The following is a 27101-nucleotide window of genomic DNA, read 5'->3' as shown; positions in this document are numbered from 1 at the left end:
TTCAGTAGGAAACTGGAATGATTAGAAGAAAAAAGAACAACAGGTCCTCATCTCTCCCTCCCTCCTTCCCCTGTCCCTATCGCTTGCACACTGTGCTCTGAGCATACTCAGTAACACTGCGCTTTAAACGCCTGTATGCTTTTGTTGTCACTTTTGCTCATCCTAGTGCCTGTAGAATGCCCCTCTCCCTCTCTCTCTCTCTCCCTCCCCCTCTCCATCTCCTCTCCTCTCTCCTCTCACCGCACATTAGCCAGCCAACACCAAGGCGAGATGCGTGTAAAGAGGAGAGTTCCTATGAACACCTGGTACTCAGGGCTTCTCCAGAGCAGGGGTGTCTGTTTTCACCTTTTCCCTCTTCCGGTGCCCTGACTCAGCCACTGTCCCGCGTCTCAGCTCACCCACTGGACTGACTTGGACTTTCTGTCTTATCAGATCTGAGAGCAAGATCTCACGATTGACTCAGAGACTCAACCAGAGACAGAGCGATGCTGCACTGATTAAGGATTTCAGACCTCTCTTCCTCGCCACTGGCTCACCAGGCAGCTCCCAGAGCCTGGACAGGTGAGTTCAACCTCTCTTGACCACTATAAATTTGTTTAAAGACTCGCAGTTTCTTGTCTTCTGTCGTGTTTGTGCGCACTTTACACTGTTAATCGCAGACCATGTGCGTCAATTACAAGATCATTCTCCTCCCTGACTGTAGTTGCGATCCCTAAAATCAGTCTTACGCAATCTCGTGCACATAGAGACAGAAAACAACAAACAACAAGAAGGTCGTTTTTTGCACAGATTTGCACAGAATGGAAAAAAAGAGGCCAAAAAAATAGGGAAATACAGAATTGGGGGGGGGGTCCCACTTTCCAGTGCATCACGCTTCTCTTGCACAATATCTTTGGTTGCTAATTGCTGTTGTCTCAATAGTCGGAAAAGTGCATCAACACCTGATGAATGGTCGACCAGATTTCAAACCGGTTTGAAAACCAGTTTGAAATCTGTCGCAGTGTGACACATAGAGCGTTTTGTTGCAGACTTAAAACATCAATGGGCGACAAGCTTCATTCTTGTAGAGTGCACATAGCTTGACTTGTATCTTTCACTCACTCAAAGTGTACTTTCCTTCCTCTTCCTCAGCACAGGTGGGGTCCGTAATGTTATATTCAGTATGATCCCTTTCAGCGTTGCTAAAATTACCCATCGCCCCACTGCCGTTTCCAACAGGTGCTCCTCAGTCACAGTGGCAGCTGCCCTTTGCTTTTGATTGGCTTAATTGGATTCAAGGCATAACCTAGTCTCACAAAGAGCACCACTCCAATTCGATCTCTTTTGCCGCGCTCGCTCAGTTATTCACTGGTGTCAGAGGCTTCAATTTTGCTTGGGAGAGTGCATTATTATTAGTGCTTTGAGTGGGCGTTCCGCGCACACAAAATTGCGCACAGGCAATAAAAAGCAGGTCACTGCATTATTGTCATGTCTGACTGGATTATAGACTGCTGGGATGAGAAATATCACATGGATCCCCCACAGTTCTGCAACGTTTTATGGCGCATGTCAACTAAGGACAAATTTGTTGTTGTCATTTCTGTAAATTACTTTTTAACTTTTTTTAAATAAAACCAATAAAATAGATCAGCCTGACCAGGCTAAGAGACCAGCCAAGGCTGGTTTAAGATGGATTCTTTTTCAGTAGAGGTTAATCAGTACTGTCTAAAAATAATTCTATTAGATAATTTTTTTAACTGTAATTTGTGTTTTGAAGGCATGCATTTGTGTATTTGGACTTTTATGCTTGTCCAGTGTAAATCCCAGTAATAAAACATATCAGTTTTTTGTTTTTTTTACACAACATTTATAATTTTTTGTAGAATACCTGGACATCAATATGCAATTCTGTTGCACCTTCTAGATAGTCAGTGCTTAAGCTGGAGCATTACTGACAACCCCATGGCCATCTGTCACTGAGACACTGCTGACTGAGATATTAGTCATAAAAGGGGGCATAAACTACATACCACCACACATGTTAGAAATGTATTTCTGGTACAAACTCACCCAGTAGTGATGCAACAGACACCACGGTCATGTGATTAATGTGTTCAGTCTGTTCTCTTTTCCTTTTCCACTCTAATCCACAGGAACTTCTCCGTTAGTATGATGCAACAGATGCAGAACCTGCAGCTGACCCAGAGTAAAAAGGGGGCGGGGCCTGCCTCCCCCAGCGCTGCTAAGCGTCTCTACCGCAACCTCTCTGAAAAGTTCAAAGGAAGCCACTCCTCCTTTGAGGATGCCTACTTTTTCGGCCGATCCGATCGTATTCGCAAAGTGTCTGTGAGTATCTTGGACCTCACAGAATTGTACTAATAAGATACAGATACAGACTAATAAGCTTTGTTTAAAAATTAATATTCTGTGATCATTTACTCGCCCTCATATTGTTCCAAAACCATATGACTTTCTTTATTCCATGGAACACAGGAGATGTTAGGCAGAATGTTAGTCTCAGTGAACATTCACTTTCGATGCATAATTTTTCCATACAATAAAAAGTGAATGGTAACTGTCGTTCTGCTTGATATCTCCTTTTGTGGTCCATGGGAGAAATTAAGTCTTTGGAAGGGTTTGGAAAAACACAAGTAAATGATGACAGAATTTTTTTTTTTGAGTGAAATATCCCTTTAAAATGCTTTTTTTTAAAAAAAATTTTTTTTTATAAAATGTATTAAGAACTTGAATTTGTGTATCGTAGATCAGCGGTTCTCAGCTGGTGGGTCTTGACCCAAAAATGGGTTGCAAATGAAGTTTTTGAAGACATCAGGGAAAAACAATGCTCAGTGTACTGTAAATAAAATGCAACTAACCATATAATCATGCATAGTAGTTATCAACTTTTAAAAGGGAGTACAGCACACATCCCTTACTGTACCTTTTGTCATTGATGTTAAAACTGACATGACCAATCAAACTCTATGGCATTTTGTAATATTAAATCAATTTCAAAGTTTTGTTTTCAGGATATTTTTGTTGTCTTTTGTACGATCAACAATTTTGGTACAGTTTTGGGTATGCCTCTTGTTGTCAAGTGTAAAATCTGGGTCCTGAAGCAAAACCAGTTGAGAACCACTGTCATAGGCATATTTTTGCAAGTGGCATTCAGCTTAAAGAAATCTAATGGGTATCATAAAATGCACTTTTTTTAATTAATTTTTTTATTTGTAATTATAAAAATTTACATTTGCATTTATATAATGTGATAGCAATTGATGTCAACATTCATTTGACCTTACACATGACACGTTCCAAGATGTATTGACATTTGGCTTATCCCCACATGCTCTTGAGTCAGTCAGTGCTGTACCATGCTCTCAGAACTTTTACAACTGTCACTGATTATGTACAGCTAGACCTAGCAATCCTTGTTGACTCAAGTGCCCACACACATGCTCCTCCATAGGTTTTCACACATGGATATAACTTGCATGTAAAAAAAAGTTTATACAGCCAATGTAAATGGCATTGCTGTTTAATTGGCTGTATAAACTTATATACGGTTTTTTTATGCTATACAGTATAAGAGTTTAAAAGACCCCCTTTTTGTTCTTATTACCACCACAGCATTCACTGATTAGGTTACCAGTAATTTTCTTGGCCACCTTTTGGTGTTTGTTGTGGCAGATTTGGGCCAGTAATTTGGGTTTATATCTCATGGATTGTCCCATGCAGGACAATCAACACACCCACACTGAATCTTTGCACTTTTTTCATGTTTGTTTTCTATGCTGAATGTGCACAGAAATCTGTGGAATTCTACATAATGGATTTAAAGGCCTTAAGAAATGGCTGGATGAGCAATTTTCTTTCCCATGTTGAGGTATTTGGTAGGAAATTGGGGTGGGATATATCAAAGTTTCGTCTTTTTTTTTTTTTTTTTTTTTTTTTGCCTGGTGGTATTAGGGCAAGGGACATTTTTTTTTTCTGGAGAGCATTTAATTGGACAACAATTTTGTACATGCCCTTGAATACTAGATGAGTCTTTTATCTTAGAAAGACTGTACATTTTAAATATGTATGTCTGCTTAAAGTTAAAGGGATAGTTCATCCAAAAATGAATGGGTACCAACATTTGGAAGCTCCAAAAAGCACATAAATGCAGCTGAAAGTAATCCATAAGATTCCAGTGGTTAAGTCTATATCTTCAGCTTCTGAAGATAGATTTGAATACTGGAATCGTATGGACTACTGTAGATATCATTACTGTGCCTTAGAGCATGTTACCTCTGGTTGCTCTAGTGGAACTGTTCCTGAAATAAGTGTACTGTAAGTTACTTTGTATAAAAGCATCTGCTAAATGACTACTATCATTTGTGTTAACCCAGCACCGTTCTGTTCTCCCCACAGAACATTCAGAGCAGTGAGGCTCTTTTTGAGGCTGTTCAACAGCAGGACCTGGATGCTGTGCAGATCCTTCTTTTTCAGTACACAGCCGATGAACTGGACCTCAACACACCCAACAGTGAAGGCCTGACGCCACTGGACATCTCCATTATGACCAACAACGTCCCCATAGCCAAGCTGCTGCTCAAAGCTGGGGGGAAAGAGAGTCCTCACTGTGAGTATGCATGTTAAACAACGAAGAGTCTTTAGCAGCCAATCCCTCCAGTGTCTCAAAAGAGATGCAAACACAACAGCCAATAGCAAGTCCTCAAGCAGAAACATCACCAGACGTTACAGTTTATTCCTGGAAATTACTATAATTCTATGTAGTTTTAACATCTGACATTTTATTAAAATAGGTAAATGTACCATTTTGCCCTTTGCACAAAGAAAAGTGAAAATATGCAGACGTCTGATTGGTCCATCTAATCACTGATTTACAAAGGCCGATAGTGGCTAACTTGCAGCTAGCCAGAAATTTATAAAAGTGGATGAGGGCGCGCTGGCTAGCTGTCACTACCATTCTGTGTTGTTTGTAGACGTGTGTAGAACCATAAGGAGATGCTCCGTTATACACTATAAGTCCAGATGTTTATGTACTGTAGGTAGTTATAAATTACATGATATGGCTTACGTGATAGTTGTAGAATGACCAAATGCTGATTGCACAATGTTAACAAGCAAATTATCATTTTACATTCTCTGTTGGTTTAGTGTGTATTCTTCTTTTAAGAGGGAAAATTGTCTTAATTCAATGTAGGACAAGATTGAGCAGACAAGCAGCATTAGACAAAGTAGGATAATCAACAAATATTGCTTTGTACCCTATTATTGGGGATGAGGAAATTACTTTAACCTTACCTCTTCAAGTCACACAATGTCGAATGCAACATTCTGCTTTAAAAATGGAATAAAACGAAGGGCATACTGTACTTGTCATTGTTAAATGCAGACACAAATAACAAAAGACTGATTGAGACTTTAATAGATACATAAAGAGGAGAGACCCATACACAAGAACATACAGTTGAACCAATTCAGTGTTCCATTAGTATCATTATCAATGGCTTAACAGACAGCATTTCATTTTGTTGAAAAAAATAATAATGAAAATAATGACTTGCACATAGCCAATCTCTCTCCGTGGAAGCAGATTTAAAGAGCCCGTATTATGCTCATTTACACATTCATAATTTTATATTGGGGGTATACTAGAATAGGTTTACATGCTTTAATGTTAAAAAAAAACCATTATTTTTCTCATACTGTACAATGATGCAGCACCTCTTTTTACCCTCTGTCTGAAATGCTCTGTTTTAGCTTTAAAGACCCCCTTTCTGAAAAGCCCAGTTTTTTCTGATTGGTCAGCTCACCCAGTCTGACACACGTAGAGCGTGAGTCAGAAATGTAACGGGCCTTACCATAACCAAGTTTCAGCTCCTGAGGCTTCCTGAGTAGTGAACTCCTGAGACGGGCATTATGCAGATGTGTTACATAGTGACGTAGCTATGTCATGGAAGTAATGGCTGGACTGCAAACCAGCCATTTCAGGCAGTTCAGGAGCAGTGTTTTCTGTGGGAGAGAGTAACTCCCTTTGGTGTGGACTTTGTGCTTTGTAACTTTGCAGACCTTTTACATGCACAAACAGCTATATTACACACTAAAGGAAAGGTAAAATCCCAAAAAGCATAATAGGGCCTCTTTAAATCTTTTTAGTTTGATTGCGTCAACATTCAAACTGTGTAAGAGGACAGTTTTTGACTAATATTTATGTAGATAAATATCTAATCACCATGATTTTAACAATTTCTGAAGCTGGTCTGGTATACAGTAAATTGGGTGTACAACACACTTGGCATACTGACTACTTAATGTTTTTGTGATGATGCTCCCTCCCTCCCCCATTGTGCAATTAAGAAAAGTAATCAAAATAATTTTTTTATTATACTTTTTTAATGAATAAGTTAGTAACCTCTTGCCATAAGACATCTGAGTTATAAGACAGACAAATAAAGAGTTTGCTCTCTGTTAGTATGATAACCTGCTCTTGTTTTGCTGTTGAGACCAAAAGCAGATGCTCTTTAATTGGACAAGCTGTTCGGAATGAATCAGATGATAAACAGAAGGAGCCAGTGAGAGCGTTTGACACTTTGCTTTTGGGGGCTCATGTAAAAATCACCTCAGAGTAGGAATACAAATGTTAATCTTTCCATGACAGCTGTCATAAGTACTCATAATTCTTCTTTAAACACCTGTCATAACCACTGATGAGTTAATGAATTACATTCATTATGTAATATTATGGAAATAACATATAATGCATATAATCAAATGATTGTTGAAACACAGTAGGGTCAAAAAGTATGAGAACACTTGGGAAAATATTTGTATTTGGTATTTTTTCTAATTCAATATTTTTTTCATTACAAATTATATCAAAAGCATAACAATTTGAGTGAAAAATTTAATAAAAAGCTTAACATGAATTTCAGAAGTTTTTAGGATTATACAGTGAGTGCCTCCCTTTTGCTTTAATAACAGCATGCAGTCATGCATAGAACAGAAATTTCAAAATTGTCTAGAATATTTAATCACTTTTTATGCCATAACGTTTCTTTCTTTCTTTCTTTTTTTTTAAATGGTCAAAATTCTAATGTTTTTCTTTTTGTTTATTTCCAGGTTTTAATTAGATTTTGAATTTGGACTCTTTTAAGACTTTTAAACTCCACTGTAATTTAATTTAGGCATTTGGCATTCATAACTATTTTGGGGAAAAGCTGAGGGTTTTTATCAGGTTTTAATGCATCTGCAGATCTGTTAAAAATATCTGCACCCATTGCCCTTGAATTAATCAATAGTATATTCAGTCCTTGGCGTATTTGACTACAGTAGAACAGGTGTTTCTTACCTTGAACGCCGTGGAAAAAAAGTCCCTCCAGACCCGAGTGACTGAATCAGAGCAATCATGAAAAAGCCGAATGTTGTCTGAGACCAAACAGGGAGCAACACTGTACTGCCGTTGGAGCCGTGGCTGGGGTGGGGTAGACAGCACACGGCATCCCTCAGAAAAGTCTTAACAAGGTTTGTCATTTAATGGTTTAACATTTTCAATGATGCATGTAACGGGGGGCAATTATACTAAGTGATTTATTGTACCCCGGCTGCAGTTAAATTTCAAAACATTTCATCGCGGCACAATTCAATCTTTGTAAACAAACAGAAAATAAACATTGCTGTATTTTCCCCTCGTGGGCTTTCTGCATTATATTTATGTCAGGCCAGAAGTGCCAAGTAAATCAATCAACCAGATGCCTAACAGTTTGGAAGTCCAGCCGAAGGTTGAATTTAAAACATGTTTATGGGGCCCATAATGCCTATATTTAGGGCTGTCCCAGAGCCCCAACAATGCCAACTGTGTGTGACAGCGCAATATCGGCAGACTCCCCCTTAATTTATAGTTTGTTCAATTAACCGCACATAGTAGTCAGATGTCAATCTTCAGAGCGCAGGAAATTGCACCTCAAGGCTGCTAATATGCCTTTTCCACTGCTCTGTGGACTCCCATGTAAGATCAGCTTGGTCAGGCCCCATTTCAAAATTGACATCACACACTTTATCATCTCGCCCGGAGAGCTCCCGTCTCCAGGGGTTCAGACTGGCTGGAGCGGCCCCAGTGAAAGAGGGTTTTTTTGACATGTATTTATTTGTTTATTTGGCTGTTATGGTCTATGACTAAGGGTCTGAAAGAAAATGCTGTAGTATTCATACAGTAGTCTACGAGGAGGACTGGCCAGGCAGTATTCATTTTACCATGACAAATCTATGTGGTCAAACACAGTCCTGTGTGTTCTAGACAACCAGCAAGTAAATTTGTCCACACCTCCCTGTCTGACCCACCCACTCCCCTCCATCCCACATGACTGACTTCATATATATATACGTATATACCCTAGTGAAAAAAAATATATACTTAAGCACACTTTATTCGTGGGTGCTTCAGTATACTAAAGAGTGTTGCTGGCAGGCTGTACATTGGTATACTTAAAGTCTGCTAAATTGGAACAACTAATTTTGAACTTATTGCACTTTAGTTTGCCGAAAGCAGTGCTGTGGTGGCACTAAAGATGTGTTAATTATACTTGGTTGTGCTAATATGGAACTATTTAAAGTATACTTTAGTACACTTTAAATATCTACCCTTGTATTTAATTTGTGAAATACAGAATGTATTATAATGTATTTTGGTGAAATTACAATTGCAACTCCATTACACTGTTAGAGTGCTGGACATACATTAATGTTAGACTGATAATATACTGCTGGCCCACACCACAACTGAATTTCAGCTGGAAGTAATATATCTACTTCTGGCACTTGCATTAATAATAATATAGCATAGGTATTACTGGAAAGAAAGTCAGAGACTAAGCATAGTGAGTCTTAAACCACTGTTAATCAACAATGAAAACGTCTTGGTTACTGTTGTAATCTCCGTTCCCTGATGGAGGGAATGAGACATTGTGTTGATGTAGTGACACTAGGGGTCGCTCTTGGGAGCTCCAAACACCTCTGATCTTTGAGAAAAGGCCAATGGGAATTGGTGAGTGGAGTTTGCATGCCACTCCCCCGGACATACGGGTATAAAAGGAGCTGGCTCGCAACCAAAAAATGCAGGTTTTGCGCTGAGGAGCCGAGACAGGGTCCCGGCCATTTCAGCGGGTAGTACAGCGTTTTGGCAAGAGGGACACAACGTCTCATTCCCTCCATCAGGGAACGGAGGTTACAACAGTAACCAGCGTTCCCTTTCCGCTGTCCGCCAAAGCAGACAAAGAGCTGCTCAGAGTGTCTAAAGCTCTGCGTGTGATCCAAGTAGATGTGAAAAGCAAGCACAGAACACAGCAACGACAAGGCTGTGTCTGCCTCCTCCCGGCGCAGCACTTGCAGGCTCACCACCTGATCCCTAAAAGGAGTCGTGGGAACCTTGGGCACATAGCCCGGTCGGGGTCTCAAGACCATGTGAGAGTATTCTGGACCGAACTCCAGGCAGGTGTCGCTGACAGAGAGCGCCTGCAGGTCCCCAACCCTCTTGATGGACATGAGCGCAGTCAGGAGGACAGCCTTTAATGAGACCGCCTTTAGCTCAACTGACTCCAGGGGCTCAAACGGGGCTCTCTGCAGGCCCAGTAGGACCACAGAGATATCCCACGAGGGAATGAGGCACGGCCTAGGCCGCATACACCTTCAAGGTGGAGGGGGACAGCCGCCCCTCCATCCCCTCCTGCAGGAAGGAAAGCACTGACTCGACTGCACATCTCTGGGGGTCTTCGCCTCGGGAAGAGCACCAATTTGCGAACAAATGGTACTTCAAGGCATACAGCTGCCTTGTAGAGGGAGCCCTGGCCTCAGTGATCGTGTCTACCACTGCCGGTGGTAGGTCACTTAGATCTTCCATGTCCCGTCCAGGGGCCATACGTGGAGATTCCAGAGGTCTGGGCGCTGGTGCCAGATGGTGCCCCATCCCTGAGAGAGGAGGTCCTCCCTCAGGGAAACTCACCAGGGAGGGGCTGTCACGAGGTGCCTGAGTTCTGAGAACCAAGTCTGGGTGGGCCAGTACAGCACTATGAGGATGACCTGTTCCTCGTCCTCCGTGACCTTTCACAAGATCTGTGCAAGCAGGCTCACTGGGGGGAACGCATACTTGTGCAGCCACCGGGGCCAGCTGTGCACCAGCGCATCTGTGCCAAGGGGTGCCTCGGTCAGAGAATACCAGAGCGGGCAGTGGGAGGGTTCCTGGGAAGCAAACAGGTCTACCTGCGCTTTGCCGAATCGACTCCAGATCATCTGGACCACCTGGGGGTGGAGTCTCCACTCTCCCCTGAGCTTTACCTGTTGTGACAGCGCATCCGCTGTACGGTTGAGGTCGCCTGTGATGTGAGTGGCCCACAGCGACTTCAGTCGCTGCTGAATCCAGAGGAGGAGATGGAAGGCGAGTTGCGACATGCGACACGAGTGTAAGCCTCCTTGGCAGTTTATATACGCTACCATCACCGTGTTGTCCATATGGACCAACACATGCTTGCTGGATCAACGGCCGAAGCCTCCGCAGGGCCAGCAATACCGTTAGCAACTCGTGGCCACACGATGAGTGGTGCTCCAAACCCAGGAACCAATCGTCAAGCCGCGAGGGCTCAGGACAGGGTGGAGGGTTCCACCCCGGGTAAGCATGCCGGTCAGCACGACAGGTTGGAGAGCGCTAGCCACGGCTCCAAACTCCGCGTGAGGGGCACCAAGGGGACGATCGCGTTTGATGTATCTGCGGGTGGGGCCTCGTGGCGGGGAGGAGCAGGAACTGCCACATCGAGGAGCCTCGCATCCCAAGCTCGTGGCTGTGCTGAGGGAAACATCAAAGCACTTACCTCCCTCCGTATACCCAGCAAAGGACTGGTCAGCAATGGGGGAGACCAGTCCTATGCTCGTCACAACCACCTGGCCATGGGTGTGCCACGAAGGTGGGGGGCCTGCATTTGTAGCACCCTGGCCGCGAGTGTTCGGTGTCTGGCTGTCATGATAATGACGGCTGTAAACACCGGCTGTGTGACCCAGGGAGTGAGGAAACTGCTCTTTCTTTGAAAATGTGGCGAAATGTGGTGAAAACAAAACAAAAGGGAACACAGGATTCTCCTCCCGGCCCTCCACTGGGGGATGGAGTGGTCTGGATACCAGCTCCGGGGTTGCAGCAGGCCTCTTCTTCCCTGGGTTGTCCGTCTCAGGGGTGCTTGGGGGCCTTCCTGGGGCTCTTAGCGCCGGACCATGAGACAGGGGGGCATCAGCTTCCTGCGGGGGGCTCTACGCTGGGGCCGAGCAGTTGACTCGGGCTGCCACAGGGGGATGCCCTCAGTGGCAAGCAGACGGGGTGCGGGACCTTGAACCGTGCTGGGGCAGGATGTGTTGAATCGCCTCCATCTGCTTCTTCACCGTTATGTACTGCTGGGCGAAGTACTCAATGGTATCACCAAATAGGTTGATCTGGGAGATGGGAGCATCGAGGAAGTGGAACTTGTCGGCGTCCTTCATCTCGACCAGATTCAGCCAAAGGTGGTGCTTCTGGACCACCAAGGTGGACATTGCCTGCCCGAGTGCCCGCGCCGTGACCTTCGCTGCCCGGTGGGCGAGATCGGTCGCCGAGCACAGCTCCTGCATCACTTCGGGGTCAGGACTACCCACGTGCAGCTTTTTCAATGCCTTGGCCTGGTGTACTTGCAGGAGGGCCATGGCATGCAGGGCGGAGGCGGCCTGTCCAGCGACACCGTAAGCTTTGGCCGCCAGAGACGATGTAGACTTACAGTACAGATGCTCCTTTATACACTATAAGTCCAGATGTTTATGTACTGTAGGTAGTTATAAATTACATGATATGACTTGCGTGATAGTTGTAGAATGACCAAATGCTGATTGCACAGTGTTAACAAGCAAATTATCGTTATACATTCTCTGTTGATTTTGTGTTTATTCTTCTTTCAAGAGGGAAAATTGTCGGGTACGTTTACACGACAACGATGTAAAAACGGAAAAGTGTTTCCTTTGGGTTTTTGAAAAGTTTCGCGTACAGACGGCAACGTTGTCAAAACGTTCCCCGTTCACACGGATCCGCAAAAACGACTAAAAATGCTGTATTATGCATGCCCGGCCAGTAGTTGATGATGTCACTTTGTAAAGAAACACTACGCTTCTGCGCACATAAGCATTCTTCCACAGAGCGGTGAATACAAACAATGAAGATGGCGAAAGCATCGAGCAATTTTGTCTTGGCATCAATAAACTCAAAATCTTGAGCAGCACAAACACAGTCCTGTAGTCTGCCATTGTAATTTTGAATGTCTCACGTGTTGTTTTGAAGTACTCGCGCGCATGCCTATAGACTGAACTCTCAAGATGATTCAATAAACTCTGCTCATTTTTACCATCACTTCGTCTCCTGCCTTCCCCCTGCTGACTCTTGGGCTGGTAGGAGAGTAAGTTAACATTACATTTATGCATTTGCATTTTTATCCAAACAACTTACAGTGCCCTGATTACAGGGAGCAATACCTGGAGTTAAGTGCCTTGCTCAAGGACACAATGGTGGTGGCTGTGGGGATTGAACCAACAACCTTCCACTTACAAGTTCAGTGCTTTAGTACAGTGCTTTAGTCCACTACACCACCACCACTCCATAGCTGTTGATGTTGACTGGTTTTGTATATCAGACAGAACTCTGATATATGGATATCTTCTGACGGAGAGAGAGGTCTTGTGTACACTGGATCTAACATGCATTTTCATTGCCTCATGTTTTCATATTCTAAGCATATCATTGAATACTGTACATGGCATCACATCTCTGTCTATAGGCTATATACATAAGCGGTGGGTGAATGAATTGCAGGGTAAAGGTACATCAAATAAAATAAAATAAATAAATAACATTAAAAATACAAATAAATTTGTCCCATCTGAATCCATACATTAATTTCAAGATTTTCAAATTGCAGGTTCTACCTACTGTACAATGTTCACATTCCATACAAAACACTCCAAATGAATAAATTGTTGATTATTGTTATTTGCACAGACACCAGTATTCATACCGATAATTATACATCTCAAATTGATGCCTATCAATCCTTCATTCTTTATATAACACGTAATACGCATGTGCATGACGGCATCATTTTCAAAAACTTGCACTTTGAAACCCGTTTTCAAAAGTTTGCGTTTTCAGGCCCCAAAACGCTGTTGTCATGTAAACGAACAGCCAAAACGCATAAAAAGTTTTCCGTTTTTAGATGAAAATGTTGTCGTGTAAACGGCCCCTTAATTCAAAGTAGGACAAGATTGAGCAGACAAGCAGCATTAGACAAAGTAGGATGATCAACAAATACGGCTTTCTACCCTATTATTGGGGATGAGGAAATTACTTTAACCTTACCTCTTCAAGTCACACAATGTTTAATGCAACATGCTTCTTTAAAAATGGAATAAAACACAGGGCATACTGTACTTGTGTAACTTTGTTGAATGCAGACACAGACAACAAAAGACTGACTGAGACTTGAATAGATACATAAAGAGGAGGGACCCATACACAAGAACATGCAGTTGAACCAATTCAGTGTTCCATTAGTGTCATTATCAATGGCTTAACAGACAGCATTTCATTTAAAAAAAAAAAAAAAAAGAAAAAAGCAGTGGTTTGAGCAGTGGTTTGTGTGAACTGAAAATAATGACAAGCACATAGCGAGACTCTCTCCATGGAAGCAGATTTTAATATATATATATATATATATATATATATATATATATATATATATATATATTATAATTTTTAATTTTTTTATTGCGTCAACATTCAAACTGTGTAAGAGGCCAGTTTTTGACTAATATTTATGTATAAGTAACTAATCACCGTGAATTTGACAGTTTTGGAAGCTGGTCTGGTATAAATTTGGTGTACAACACACTTGGCATACTGACTACTTAATGTTTTTGTGATTTTGTCACAACCAGTCTGTTAAAAGCTCGAACAGAAATGCAAGGCCATCCACAAGCATAAAAAATCTCATTGATCTGAATAAATGAAAAGCATCGCTCTGTAATGGAACTCTCTGTGTGTTTTATTTCAGTTGTCAGTCTGGAGAGCAGAGATGCCCATCTCTCAGCACTGGTGCAGGAAGCCCAAAGGAGAGCCAGCGAGCTGTCTACCCAGGTGATGAGAGAGAGTCTCAGCCTGGAAACATCTGACAAGGAAAAACAGCTCAAAGCCTGGGAGTGGAGATGCAAGCTCTACAAGCGCATGCGCACCGGCTTCGAGCATGCACGTGAGTTCGCAACACACTTGAGTCTGAGTCCAGCCAAATAGTTTTAAAAGTCTTAAAGAAAAAGTTCACGCGTAAATTGTAATTCTGTCATCATTTACTCACCCCTACCTCTCACAAAATTAGACATTAGGCAGCATGTCAGATCTTCCATATAAGAAAAGTGGATGGTGATTTATACTGCTAAGTTCCAAAAAGAACAAAAAAGCACCATCAAAGTATGCTAAAAGTAGTCAGTACAAATTGTGCTCTATATTCCAAGTCTTCTGAAGTCAAATGATAGCTTTGTGTGAGGAACAGATCAAAGTTTGGATGTTGTTAACTCATAATCAATCTCATTTGTGGTTTTGTGGTTGCATGATATGCAAGAACCAATAACATTTGATGTTAGTGATATCAAACCTGGTCTGACATGTCTAAAGGCACCATTTTGAGTACAAATTATAGCACTGACAGAAGAGAAGATTATCAGTGAATGTTCGTCACAAAGTTAGCACATGGCTTCGATAGACTTGAAATGTTGCCCACCTTATCCTATGAAATACTTTAAAGATTCTTGAATGGTGCTTTTTTGTCATTTGTGGAGCTACCCTTGTTTTTGAATGGAAATTCTTCCAAATGTCTTTTTTTGTGTTTCACGTAAAAAAAAAAATAATAATAATAATAATAATAATAATAAAAAACAAATAATAATAATAATAATAATATGTGGTCAGAACGGCAAGAAAGTGAAAAAACAACACAATTGTATTTTTTGGGTGAACTGTTCCTTTAAACCAAGTGCATAATTTTATTATGACTGTCTCTATCGACTTTTGAAAAGCTTAGCTACCCATATGTCATGCTGCAATACTTCACTGGCCTATATTTACTATTGGCCCTGTCTAATCTATTGGCATCTTAGCTTAAATGTCATCTATTCCCATATCGACTCAACCTGTTCACTTTATTAGAGTGGGAAGTCTCAGCAAATAAGACACTGTGATCATTTGGCCCACAGATATTAATATCAGGTTTGATGGCCTGAAATGTCTCTTGAGCTGGGAACACACAAAATAGTGTCCCTCTTACCCTCCTGTCAAATTGATTACTTGTTATATCAGGTGACTTTTGTTGGCTTTTCTGTGTAAACAACGTCAAGTGAAGGCAGCCATGACAAATCAGCAATGCTTTGCGGCAGACATTCTCAAAGACCCGATTGCAGAGACATTTACAATCCTCACAGGTGACTATGAAAAGGATTTCAGGGGAGCACAAGGGTGCCATTAGCTATGCTGTGTGCATTGGGTTGCAAGTATAAATGTAAGTGCTAACAAGGATTCAGAGGCACATATAAAGTGCAAGTAAACATAGGAAGAAGTTAAAAGATAAAGAAAGACTGTGATATTCTGACGCAGTCATATTCACAGCCAAATTCACAGTTTGCATTTCAAGAGGTTTGTTGTAGCTTTACAAACCTTGAATTCTTGCACCTGTGTTTACCTCTGTGAATTCAGCGGATAAAACTGCATATAAATATATATTTATATTTTCACTGCTATTGCATTCCACTTATGCAGACATCACTACCAGTTAAACTAACAGCAGGTAAACGGACGAGTGACAAAAAAATATTCCATTCCACATCTGATGCTCAAATTACTGGAGACTAGTGGACAATCATATGTTTATCTACATGTGCAGCAAACATTTTCAGCCTTTAAAGAAGTTTGTCATTTCTGTGCCACTAGCATCACCAAATGAAATGTAAAAAATAATGTTTTCAAAGATATTTCTTGAACACTCTTTTCTGTCTTCCACTGGGTAATCAAACAGAACAATTACACACCTCACTTTTAATTTTTTGGTTGTTTTTTTATTACTATGCCAACAGTGAATGTTCCACATTCCATATCAAATTTCGTAGTTCCAAACCAGTGCCAACAGTTGTTTTAACACTGATGATGCTCAGAGGTCCTTGAGAAGCTTCATTGACAGGCATTGAATGTTCATTCTGGCAGGAAATGATTCATCACTTATTCTTAAAGTGTTTTGTTTTGAGAATTCAGGTGGCACTGCTTTTTTTACCCAATACACACTTGAGCTCTTGCTTCTACAATTCCCGCTATTGAATAAACTGTTTTAGATATTTCTTACTTGAATTAATTGTGACATGAAGCATAAGATTGCCGTTTGGCATTAATAGGCTTTTGAAGGGTCTTGCCAGTGGGACACTTTGTGACCTTTGACCTGGCTCTTTCAGGGCCACCAGAGGCTCCTTCGGCCGTGCGTCTGAGTGTGACTGGCAGCACATCTCTCACTGTTACCTTTCAGGAACCTGCCAGTATGAACTCAGCTGTGGTGACCAAATACAAAGGTCAGTGCATCACTAATGTGCAATATTAGTGTCTGTATTTCATGCAACAGGCATCAATAGACATTTCAGTTGTTCCCTGTTATGACTACATCAGAGATAAAGTAATTAGCTCACTCTTTGCTCAGGTTTAAAGCATCTAGACTTTTTTTATTTGCTGGTGTATTAGTTGTATTTTGTTTTCCCCATGATATTATATTATTAAAAGTATAGTTCTCCCAAAAATGAAATTTCTGTCATTATTTACACACTCTAATGTTGCTCCAAACTCATATGACTTACTTTCTTCGGTGAATACAAAAGGTGAATTAAAAAAAAAAAAACTTCACATTGTCATAATGGTACTGAATTGTGTCTCCGGTCTGTCAAGCAAAAACACCATAAAACCACAGTCAAATTAATCAATAGGGCTCATGTATTGTATTCCAAGTCTTTTGAAGCCGTATGATCACTTTGTGTGATAAACAGGATAAAAGTTATGTCATTGTTCACTCAAATCAAATTAAATCACTTATGAAGTGCTTAAATCAAATATGACAGCTACTGTACATCGATAACATCAAACCTCATTGGTTTTCATTGCATCTCGTGAACAAATTTTACCTTATTTTTGTATGTCAGAGAGAAATATTTTAGTTTTTCATCAAACATTACGTTTTCTTTACAAAATGTTACAACAAATTATTTATACATTTTTTACATTTTCAGTTATAACTGGAAATTACACAGCTATGATTTAACTCAATGACAGCTATAAACTCATAAACGCAGATTTTTTGGAAAACTAAATCACATACAGTGCAAATAATTACTGATTTTTATTTCTAAATCATTTTTAGCCCATTTTAACTGATGCTTCCAAGACTATCGCAAATCATTCTTGCAATTTAACAAAATCTGTTTTAGCCACTCAAATCAGCTGAATTCACAACAACATTGTTTATCATCAGTTACACAGTATGGTTCTATTTGTTTACATTTGTAAATGCATAAGGTATCATGAACTAACAATAAAAAATTACATCTTGGTTTATGTGAATTTATGGAAATACAATTGTTCATTGTTAGTTTATGTTAGTTTATAATGCAATAACTAATGCTAAAATATGCAACATTTTAATCATGTATTAATATGTTGAAATTAACATTAGTAAAGTTTAATAAGTGCTGTGAAAGTATTGTTTATTGTTAGTTCATGTTCACAACTAATATTAATGAAGACAACTTTATTGTAAAGTGTTACCAGTACATCACAGAAAAGTCTGAAAGGGAAGGTGACAGTTCTGTGAACAGGCCCAAAACCCTCTAATTTTAATTGTTTAGCCCTAGTTGTTGTGAAGTGTTCATTGCATTAGTTATTGTGTTTCTGTATTAAATGAACATGATCATCCTGTTCTGTGATCTATTCTATTTTTCTGCCTTTATTTCATTTTTATGGATTGCACTCATCTATTGTGTTTTTCTGTTTTTTAATAACATACAATGTGTGATGACTTATATTGTAGTGGAATGGAGCTGTCTGAAGGACTTCTCTTTATTAGCTGGAGAAATGGCCCTTGAGAATCTGCAGTCCCTCAAGTGCACAATAACAGGTCTCACCACGGTAAGCTAAAAACAAATTGTAGTCCATACTGTGAACTATGAGCTCAGCACCTGCATTGAAGAAAGTACATAGTCGACATGCTTGTTGTTATTGTGCTGTACAAAAAAAATAATAAAAAAAATTAAATAAAAAACAATTGTTGTGGGGAGAAGAACACATGATTTCTAAGGCTTTGGTTTCTGTACTGGTTTTCAAATGCAATATTTTGGACTGACTGTCCATGATAAACTCTGATCCATTTGTTCAGGTAGTGAAGTCAATATCCGATGTATCTACATCTTTTGTGATCCATCATCATAAGTGATGGATTTTTTGCAGTCATGCTTGACTGTGTCCATATCGTGAATGTCTCATAGTTCGCCAAATAAGTGAAAATAAGTGTATTTGAATATAGCTGCATACAATATGATGCTACATATGCTACACATTCAAAATTATGAAAAACTTAAAGCCAAGTCTACACTTATATGTTTTCATATCAACTCATTGATTTTTCTACTTTACTCTTCTCTTCCACACTGAAACAAAAGTTTCGAAAACGCTCTCTAGTACCACATAGCCAACTATGGAAAACAATGACGTTAGGAAACTGAAAACAAGAGTTTTAAAAAAAGAACAGATGAGGAACTAAAAATGGTTCAAGGACCGTAAAAAAAACAGAAAGAAAGAAAGAAAGAAAGATAATGAAATGAATAACATTTTTGGCAGAACGTAACCGAAAAGGGGAACGAAATCCCTTTAAATTTTTCCGGAGTGAAAGCATTATTTTAAAATGCTGGTAACTGGTTAATAGCCTGTTAATCTTGTTCAGATCATTTTTTAATGAAACCAAAATCCAAATGGTTTATCACAGTACATTTTCGGAATTACACCACTTCCTATTGCCAGAAAAAAGGAGGCTTCTCTCTTTCTAGTAGAACATTAGACATGCACTTTGATTCTGAAGGACGCCGCTAGTTTAAAATCCATTGTTAAAAAATAAAAATCATTTGTCCTGCAAAAGGTGACTTTTAGTCCAAACGCGCCCACACAGTGTGTGCATGCATTCAGGAGAGAGAGATTTAGGCTGTTAATTGATTTTAGGTGGCCAAAGACACTGTATACTTAGCTAGCTCTAATTTCTATCCTGTAAATTCCCCCACATGGGAAACATTTTTATTGCTTATTTTCACATATTTTGGGTTAGGCAAGTCCCTTATTTTGAGCTTGTTTTTCCAGACATGTCACTTGTTTATCTTGTAAGATCTGGCAACACCGCCACTGATATATTACCCTCCCTCAGCACAATGTACTATCGTTTTAAAAGTAACGCCAATATCCATTCTTTTATTTCGTTCTAACTGGTTACCATTTGGAAAGGTGGCTGCGGAAAACTGGAACCAGAACAAAAAAATACTGTTTTTGCTCAGAACGAACCAACATGAAAAACATTTAGTTTTCAATCCCTGAGTATGGATGTGATTTCAGTCTGATTTGCCGTTCCGACTTAGACGCATTCAAAAAAATCTGATGTACGGCATAGGGGTGTGGTTCAGGTTTATAGACATTGGATTTCATGTGGTATTTTGCTGTTGGATACACCACAATATGTCTGAACAAAGCCTAAGATGTTTTCTTGTTTGTTACAGGGAAGACAGTACTATGTTCAAGTGTCCGCCTACAATATGAAAGGCTGGGGTCCACCACAACTTTCTCAACCCCCTTCTGCTGTTCCCTCCAGTAAGTTCCATGGGTCACACTTTTTATTAAATGGCCTTAACTACTATGTACTAACATTAAATACAAACAAGACTATGTGTAACTACATGTTGTTCTGCAGAATTCCCACATTGTCTGCTACTGAGGTTCAGGTACAGGTAGGTTTAGGAGTAAGTGTAGGGTTAGGGCTAGGGGTAAAGTTAACAGTGTAACTACAAAATGTCATTAAATGCAAGTACTGTAAATGTAATTACAATGCAACAACATGTATGTACATAATAAGTACATTGTATCAAATGGTTAAGTACATAGTAGTTAAGGCCAACTAATATAAAGTGGGTCCGTTCCACGAAGCAACCACAGTTGTAAAGTACTACAGTAAAGGATACTTTCTAGAAAGCACATCACGTACAGCTCGAAACAGCATTGTTTGTCTTTGATTGGAAAGTTCTTGAACTCTTGAGGACTGCGTCAGCATAGCTTTGTGTTCATAATTCAAATATCATGTTGGTTTAGAGAAGAAAACCTGTATTGATTGTAGCCAACATCCTTGGATGTAGGTCATTGTTATTATTTAACCGTCACGATTTGCTCTCAGCCTACCTTCTCTGAAACACTCTGTATCTGACCTTGAGCTTCATCTTTTTTAAACAAGTGCTGCTAAAGACAAGCTGTGTCACCGGAGTGACAAGTTTTGTGTCAGTAAATATTGCAAACGGAGAGAATTCTCTGGAAGAAATGGTGAATTTATAATAGAGATTTTAAAAGTAGATTTTAAAGTAACCTGCTTATAATACACTGCATTCAACTGATCCTTTGCAAATCAAATATACTGTAGGTTTCCTTATTGATTTGGGGCCCTATTTTAAGAGTGCTAGCATTAAGCGCAGCACTATGCCATAAGTCATAAGTGCAAAGTCAGTGGGCATGTCCATGAAATTTTGGTATTTTCGTGCAAGCATGCGCTAAGTCCAGGCGCAAGTAGGATTGGCGAAATCGCCCACGCAACACGCAAATGGGCTGGATTAAGTGCAATTGAATTCTGAGGTTCTTCTTGGGGATTTCCACCATCTGCGTCCTATTATATGCCATAACCTGTCAAGCACCAGCGATATAAACAAAGACAGCACATTCATAAGAAGTTGGTAGTGTAAATGGACTGTATGCAATGAATTATTAGAAGAACAGAAAATGTATATTAACTGCGTTCTTGATGAATGCCAGGCATATTTCTATGACAGTGACAGTTTTATTGCATAGAAAATGTGATTCTCTTCTGAATTTGGATGTACGCTCAGTTAAATTATAGGGAATGTAAGTATTATTAATCATTTTCATTTACTGACACAAATCATGGCTAGTATTAACAGTGATTGTATCGACACACACTTCACTTCTATCAGTTGATTTTGATTAAAAAAAATTAAAAAAAATTTACGTATTCAAACACAAAAAAATAAATAAACCGAAAATATTTCTAAATTCAGATTACATTTTAAATGAATTGAAAATATAATCAAAATAACAAAGTGGTACAAAAATCATACCCAATCCAAACATTTGAGTCTTTAGCAGTTGACAGTGACTCACTTTAAAGCTAAAAATGACATAAATTATGTGAATGAGCTTCTCTCATGCACTCATGAACGTGCAACTTAGAAGATTTTCACTGAAAAGTGACTTAAATTTCAGGTTGTTGCTCACCAAAACGTATTGTTTCCATTCAGATGACTGGGAATATCACGCACAAGTTGCATGGACTAATTTAATGATACATTTGGGTCCTTTTTAAGTTTTAAAGTGAGTCACTGTCAACTGTCATTGTATTGAAAAGACTGCATGCTCATGTACTATATTCATTAAAACATATTATTTTGTGTTCTGCATAAGACAGAAAGTCATTCGGTTTTGGAATGACATGAATATGAGTAAATTATGAATTTTTGGTTGAACTATTTTGCATTTATCCTCTATTAGTAGCTTGTCACTTTAATAAATGCTTGAGCAACAATATTTGACCATATGTATTTATTTTTTCTGTAAAAACTATCCAAATACACAGGACTTCCATAAACGTTAAAAAAGAGAAAAGCATGTCTGATAATACGTCAGATAGCAACAGTTGCTAGGATTCGTCAGTAGTGTTTTTAAGGCGGGGTTTGGCGAAGAGTCAGTGGAAGAAAATTAAATGAAGCCTTTTATAATTACTTCTGAGGGCACATGAAGCTAAAATTGACAGTCTCAGTTTTTCTGGTGTTTTTAATAGCTAGAAAATGACATAATGCTAAAAATGAGCTTTTTGTGATATCTCTCTCTGTGTTAGACTGGAAGGACAGTGATGGGAGAGAGAGCAGAAGGAGAGGTCACATCGAGGCCATGGAGAGGCTCCTACAGCAGGTTCGAGCCACACATCAGCACTACTGCTGCGGAGGTACACACTCGCACATCCACACACACATACAGCTCTCTCTCAGATTCGAAATATACTCTGCACAAGTATGTGAAAGCAGACGCTTCTAGCTACACAAGCTCAATTTCACACATCATTGCGTTTCGACATGTGCAAGCGCAATTCATGTCCGAACACAACTTAAGCACATGCATTCTCAGCATTTTACTATAGCAGGCATTGGTGTAAACAAGCAACATCTGGTTTAATGGCACAGACATTTGAAGGTAACACTATCCCCCTTTGAGTTCCTAGTACATACTCTCCGCTCGGTGTAGTCGTGACTTGGGATTGTGACAGCAGAATAAACCATTTCAAACATTTTTCAGTTTTACAAGCTTGGTTTGATTAAACATTTATACTCGGAATCCTTCATTTCATCCCATTTGTCTTTAAATGACATAATTATGATCCCTCATATCAACCTGGTCCTCCTACCTGCCTTCACAGCATTATAAATGGTGCAGTAAGTCTGGTGTAAGTAGTGTAGATGTGTTTAATCATGTTTGGAAGTTTCTGTAATATCACTTCTCTACCATGTGAGCCCAGAAACCTATTATAAATGATCCAAAATGTTGGGAATCTCATCCCTGCTGCATTGTGCTTGCTGCGCAAACACAGGAAGGCTTGACATCAGAACGGGAAGCTCAGATGCATTGAACAGATGAGTTCATTCTCATCAGCTCTGTTTTTTTCGCTAAGCTGGGGCGAGTCTTTAATGCCAGCTCTTTTATTTGCTCTCTTTATTGTTTTCGCCTGTCTCTTATAATGCTCTCTCTCTCTTTCCCACTGTGGAACGAAAAATATTTTTCTTCACTTTTGTGGTATTTCAGCGCAACAACCTGTATCTCATTCACTAACTACCCTCAATCCAGTTTAACCATGTGCAAAATGTGCACAAATTGCTCTACATCATGGGTATTTAAAGTAAATCATTGTCCGTCTTTTCAGCGCAAACTCAACTCCTTCCTATGTAAAATAGACTTATTATTATCGACCGCATAATTTTTTGGAAAAATCAATGCTATTGGCCTGGCTCAGTGTCTCTAGGGCAGCTTGTTATTCATCAAATGGCTCAGCAGCCTCAGCTTACTGTTCTTGGCTGACAGAAGTGGAACCCGACGTGGTCTTCTGCTGTTGTAGCCCATCCGCCTCAAGGTTCAACGTGTTGTGCATTCCGAGATGCTATTCTGCTCACTACAATTGTACAGAGTGGTTATCTGAGTTACCGTAGCCTTTCTGTCAGCTTGAACCAGTCTGGCCATTCACGGTTGACCTCTCTCATCAACAACGCATTTCTGTCCGCAGAACTGCCGCTCATTGGATGTTTTTTTGTTACTTTTTGCACCGTTCTGAGTTACCTCTTGTGACTGTTGTGCATGAAAATCCCAGATCAGCAGTTACAGAAATACTCAAACCAGCCCGTCTGGCACCATCAATCATACCACGGTCGAAATCACTGAGATCACATTTTTCCCCATTCTGATGGTTGATGTGAACATTAAGTGAAGTCCCTAACCTGTATCTGCATGGTTTTATGCATTGCATTGCTGCCAAACGATTGGGTGATTAGATAATCGCATGAATAAGTAGGTGTACAGGTGTTCCTAATAAAGTGCTCAGTGAGCAGTATATCCAGACATGTGGTGTAAAAAAGGACACATTCAATATTTTAAATAGCCAATTCATATTGCAGTATGCTGTACAACCTAGTACACAGAACCAATCCCCAAGCTGGGGAACTGCAGTGTGCAGATCACATTTGCGTTTGTGTCGTTACCTCATTTGCATAATTCCTTAAGTGATTTGTGTGTTAAAATAGTGCAGACAGCGCATGCAAATAAATGCCTCTATTGGCGGGCACAATTTATTCTTAGTAGCGACAGACTGATATATCAACTAGGCAGATAAAATGGCCGATATCTGGCCATTTATGATTATCGCCTTCGGCTGATAACCATGCCATAAATGTTAGATCTCCCTTGTGTAATTTCCATTGTGTCATTCAATTAAATTTCAGTGTATACTGTATGTATACATCTCAATTGCTTTAATTATATTGGCCTATATATCAGCATTATATCAGCCATTGGCCACCCTGCTCTCTAGTCATCGTTATCAGTATTGGCTATTGAAAAACCCATATTAGTCAACCACTAATTCTTAGTCAATTCCCCTGTCTGTCTCTTTCTTTTTTGCTCCCTCTTTCTCACTCTCTTTACCACCCATCTCCCCACACAGAGCTCCCTCCCTCCCTCCCATCATGCTCTCGTCTTCTAAGTCCGCACTTCTTCCAGTAGATTAACTCTGTATTAAAGTGAAGAAATGATGCGTGGTCAAAGTGTTTTGACTCCAGTATAGCCATCCAAAGCAGTATGAATACGCCTTCTCAGTATTTCTGCAGCCCGCCCTGCTACGCTCTTCAAACGAGGGGCACAGAGTGAGGGAGGGACAGAGTACGAGTAAATAAATAATATTTAAATACATTTATACATTTTGGATTTTAACATCTACATATACTGCTGCACATATACAAGTCCCGGGGCCCGGGCACAGACACCTTTGAAATGAGGGATTCTGGACGTAGCGTGAAGAGCAGACAGTCTGCTTTGGCCTCAAGCCCACTTCCAAACCCAGAGGCTGGCTGCCGAGGTATAGAAGAAGGCTGTTCCTGGTGCTGACAGTATTGCACCACTCACAAACAGCAACTTCATTAGGGAGCTATGCAGCCAGCCACAAGCGGGAGGAGGTAGAGTGAAAAAACGGCATCACTCATCTGTTTAGAAGTCAACACTAATGATGTCAGAGCGATGGTTGCCAGCATCTTAAACAGCGTTATACAGTAGAATTGATTCTACAAGAAAAACACAGTTTGAGACTTTTTTATTGACGTGGAAAGCAGGAAAGCAGAAAAAATAGAAGAGCTTCTTTCTGCATATACACTTTTTGAGATTTTAAAGGGATAGTTCATTCAAAAAGGAAAATCTTGTGATCTTTTATTCACCCTCATGTTGTTCTGAATCCATAAGACGTTCTGTCATGGAACACAAAAGAAGATGTGAGGCAGAATGTTGGCCTCAGTCACCATTAACTCTCAATGCATTTTTTTTTTCTCCATACAATGAAAATGAAGGTGACTGAGGCTTACATTCTGCCTAAAATCTCCTCTTTACTCACATGAGGGTTTACTTAAGGATGACAGAGTTTTCATTTTTGGGTAAACTATCCCTTTAAAGGAATTTTCCAGGTTCAATACAAGTTAAGCTCAATTGACAGCATTTGTGGCAAAATGTTTCGACTCGGCCCTCCTTTTCTTTAAAAAAGAGCAAAAATTGAGGTTTCAATGAGGCACCTATAATGGAAGTGAATAGGGTCAATTTTTGCAGGGTTTAAAGGTAGACATTTGAAGCTTATAATTTTATAAAAGCACTTGCATTCATTCTTCTTTTAAAACTCATGCATTATATGAGCTGTAAAGTTATATAAATGGTAATTTGTACAGTCATTTTAGGGTTTGTTGACATTACATGGTCATTGTCATGGTAAAATTAACCATGACTTTACACAGAAAAGGTTAGAAAGCGATTTTAACACACTAAAATCATGTTTACATGCATATTGTATATGTCTTGTGGCTATACTTTTAAAAACGGATTTTAATTGGCCCCATTCACTTCCATTGCAAGTGCCTCAGTGTAACCCATATTTTAGCTTTTTTTAAAGAAAAGGTGGGTCAAGTCAAAATAATTTTTTTTGTGGTAATCAACATTATGCCACAAATGCTGTCGATTGAGCTTAACTTGTATTGAACCCAGAATATTCCTTTAAGCGTGCTGAGACAATGCATCTCTCTGTGTCTGTTTTAATTTGAAAAGAAATGTTTGTGTACTGAAAATAAATACATAAAACAAATCATTATATTAATCAGTATTTTTGGCTTATTTTGACTTGTCACTAAATTTACCTGAAAAGCAACATTTTGGAAGATAATAAGACTTGTTTTTAAATAATAGCCTATAGCTTGAATTAAGTTTATTTATCTTACCCCAGTAACAAATAGTATTTTTTCTTAATTTAAGCATAAACCTCAGCATATTTTGTAAGAGTTAAGAAAAATAAATTTAAGAAAAGTCTTGATATCTAACTCGATTTTACTTCTTAAGTAATTACTTTTGTTTTTCTTGTTTCAAGGATTCAAGGAAGACAAAAATACCGATGAAGTAAGAAAATCTTTTGCAGTGTGTGATAATGTCCCTCTAAGCACACATGCTGACAGGGGCAATGTATTTACTCTGGTTATTTTTGGAGTGATGGCTTTCGAAAATAAATCTGCAAAATTAATCAGCACTGGTACAATGACACCACTATAAAAACCACGCCGAAAAAAAATGCAGCCCGCTTAAGGAAAGGTTATCTTAATTTATGATGTGTATATGTGGAGCTGAGAGCTCGCTCTTAAGCCGAGGGGTGTGTGTGTGTGTGTGTGTGTTTGTGTGTGTGTTGCACACACAGCTCCCAGTGTTCCTGCAAGAGACACAGCAATACCCACACATACACGCGATCGCTCACACGCGCACCTCCGTGCTCAGCCGTGGCTATGTAAGCGCTTTCTGTCAGCGAGGGCCTGGAAAGTCTGGCCACGATCGTTATGGATGAGCTTGCCTGCTTCGTGTATGTTGAAAAGGGTCTGTTGACCCCCGCTAAATTAGTTTGAAA

The 27101-nt window shown here is 39.8% G+C and overlaps 1 protein-coding gene across 1 annotated transcript in view; it reads left to right on the top strand.

The window, feature by feature from the left end:
- The window catches only part of LOC127426873 (ankyrin repeat and fibronectin type-III domain-containing protein 1-like), a 118100-nt gene that overhangs the window by 59674 nt on the left and 31325 nt on the right, over positions 1-27101 (top strand). The window contains exons 7-14 of the mRNA XM_051673944.1: positions 433-561; positions 2133-2325; positions 4393-4603; positions 14091-14285; positions 16525-16638; positions 18141-18238; positions 19867-19957; positions 22260-22367. Of these exons, the coding sequence (XP_051529904.1) occupies positions 433-561; positions 2133-2325; positions 4393-4603; positions 14091-14285; positions 16525-16638; positions 18141-18238; positions 19867-19957; positions 22260-22367 (1139 nt within the window). The remainder of the gene's footprint in view (positions 1-432; positions 562-2132; positions 2326-4392; positions 4604-14090; positions 14286-16524; positions 16639-18140; positions 18239-19866; positions 19958-22259; positions 22368-27101) is intronic.

Source organism: Myxocyprinus asiaticus, chromosome 36, assembly GCF_019703515.2.
Source record: "Myxocyprinus asiaticus isolate MX2 ecotype Aquarium Trade chromosome 36, UBuf_Myxa_2, whole genome shotgun sequence".
NCBI classification, from domain to species: Eukaryota; Metazoa; Chordata; class Actinopteri; order Cypriniformes; family Catostomidae; genus Myxocyprinus; species Myxocyprinus asiaticus.
The sequence above is the reverse complement of the archived record's forward strand: the minus strand, read 5'-3'. Positions and strand labels throughout refer to the sequence as shown.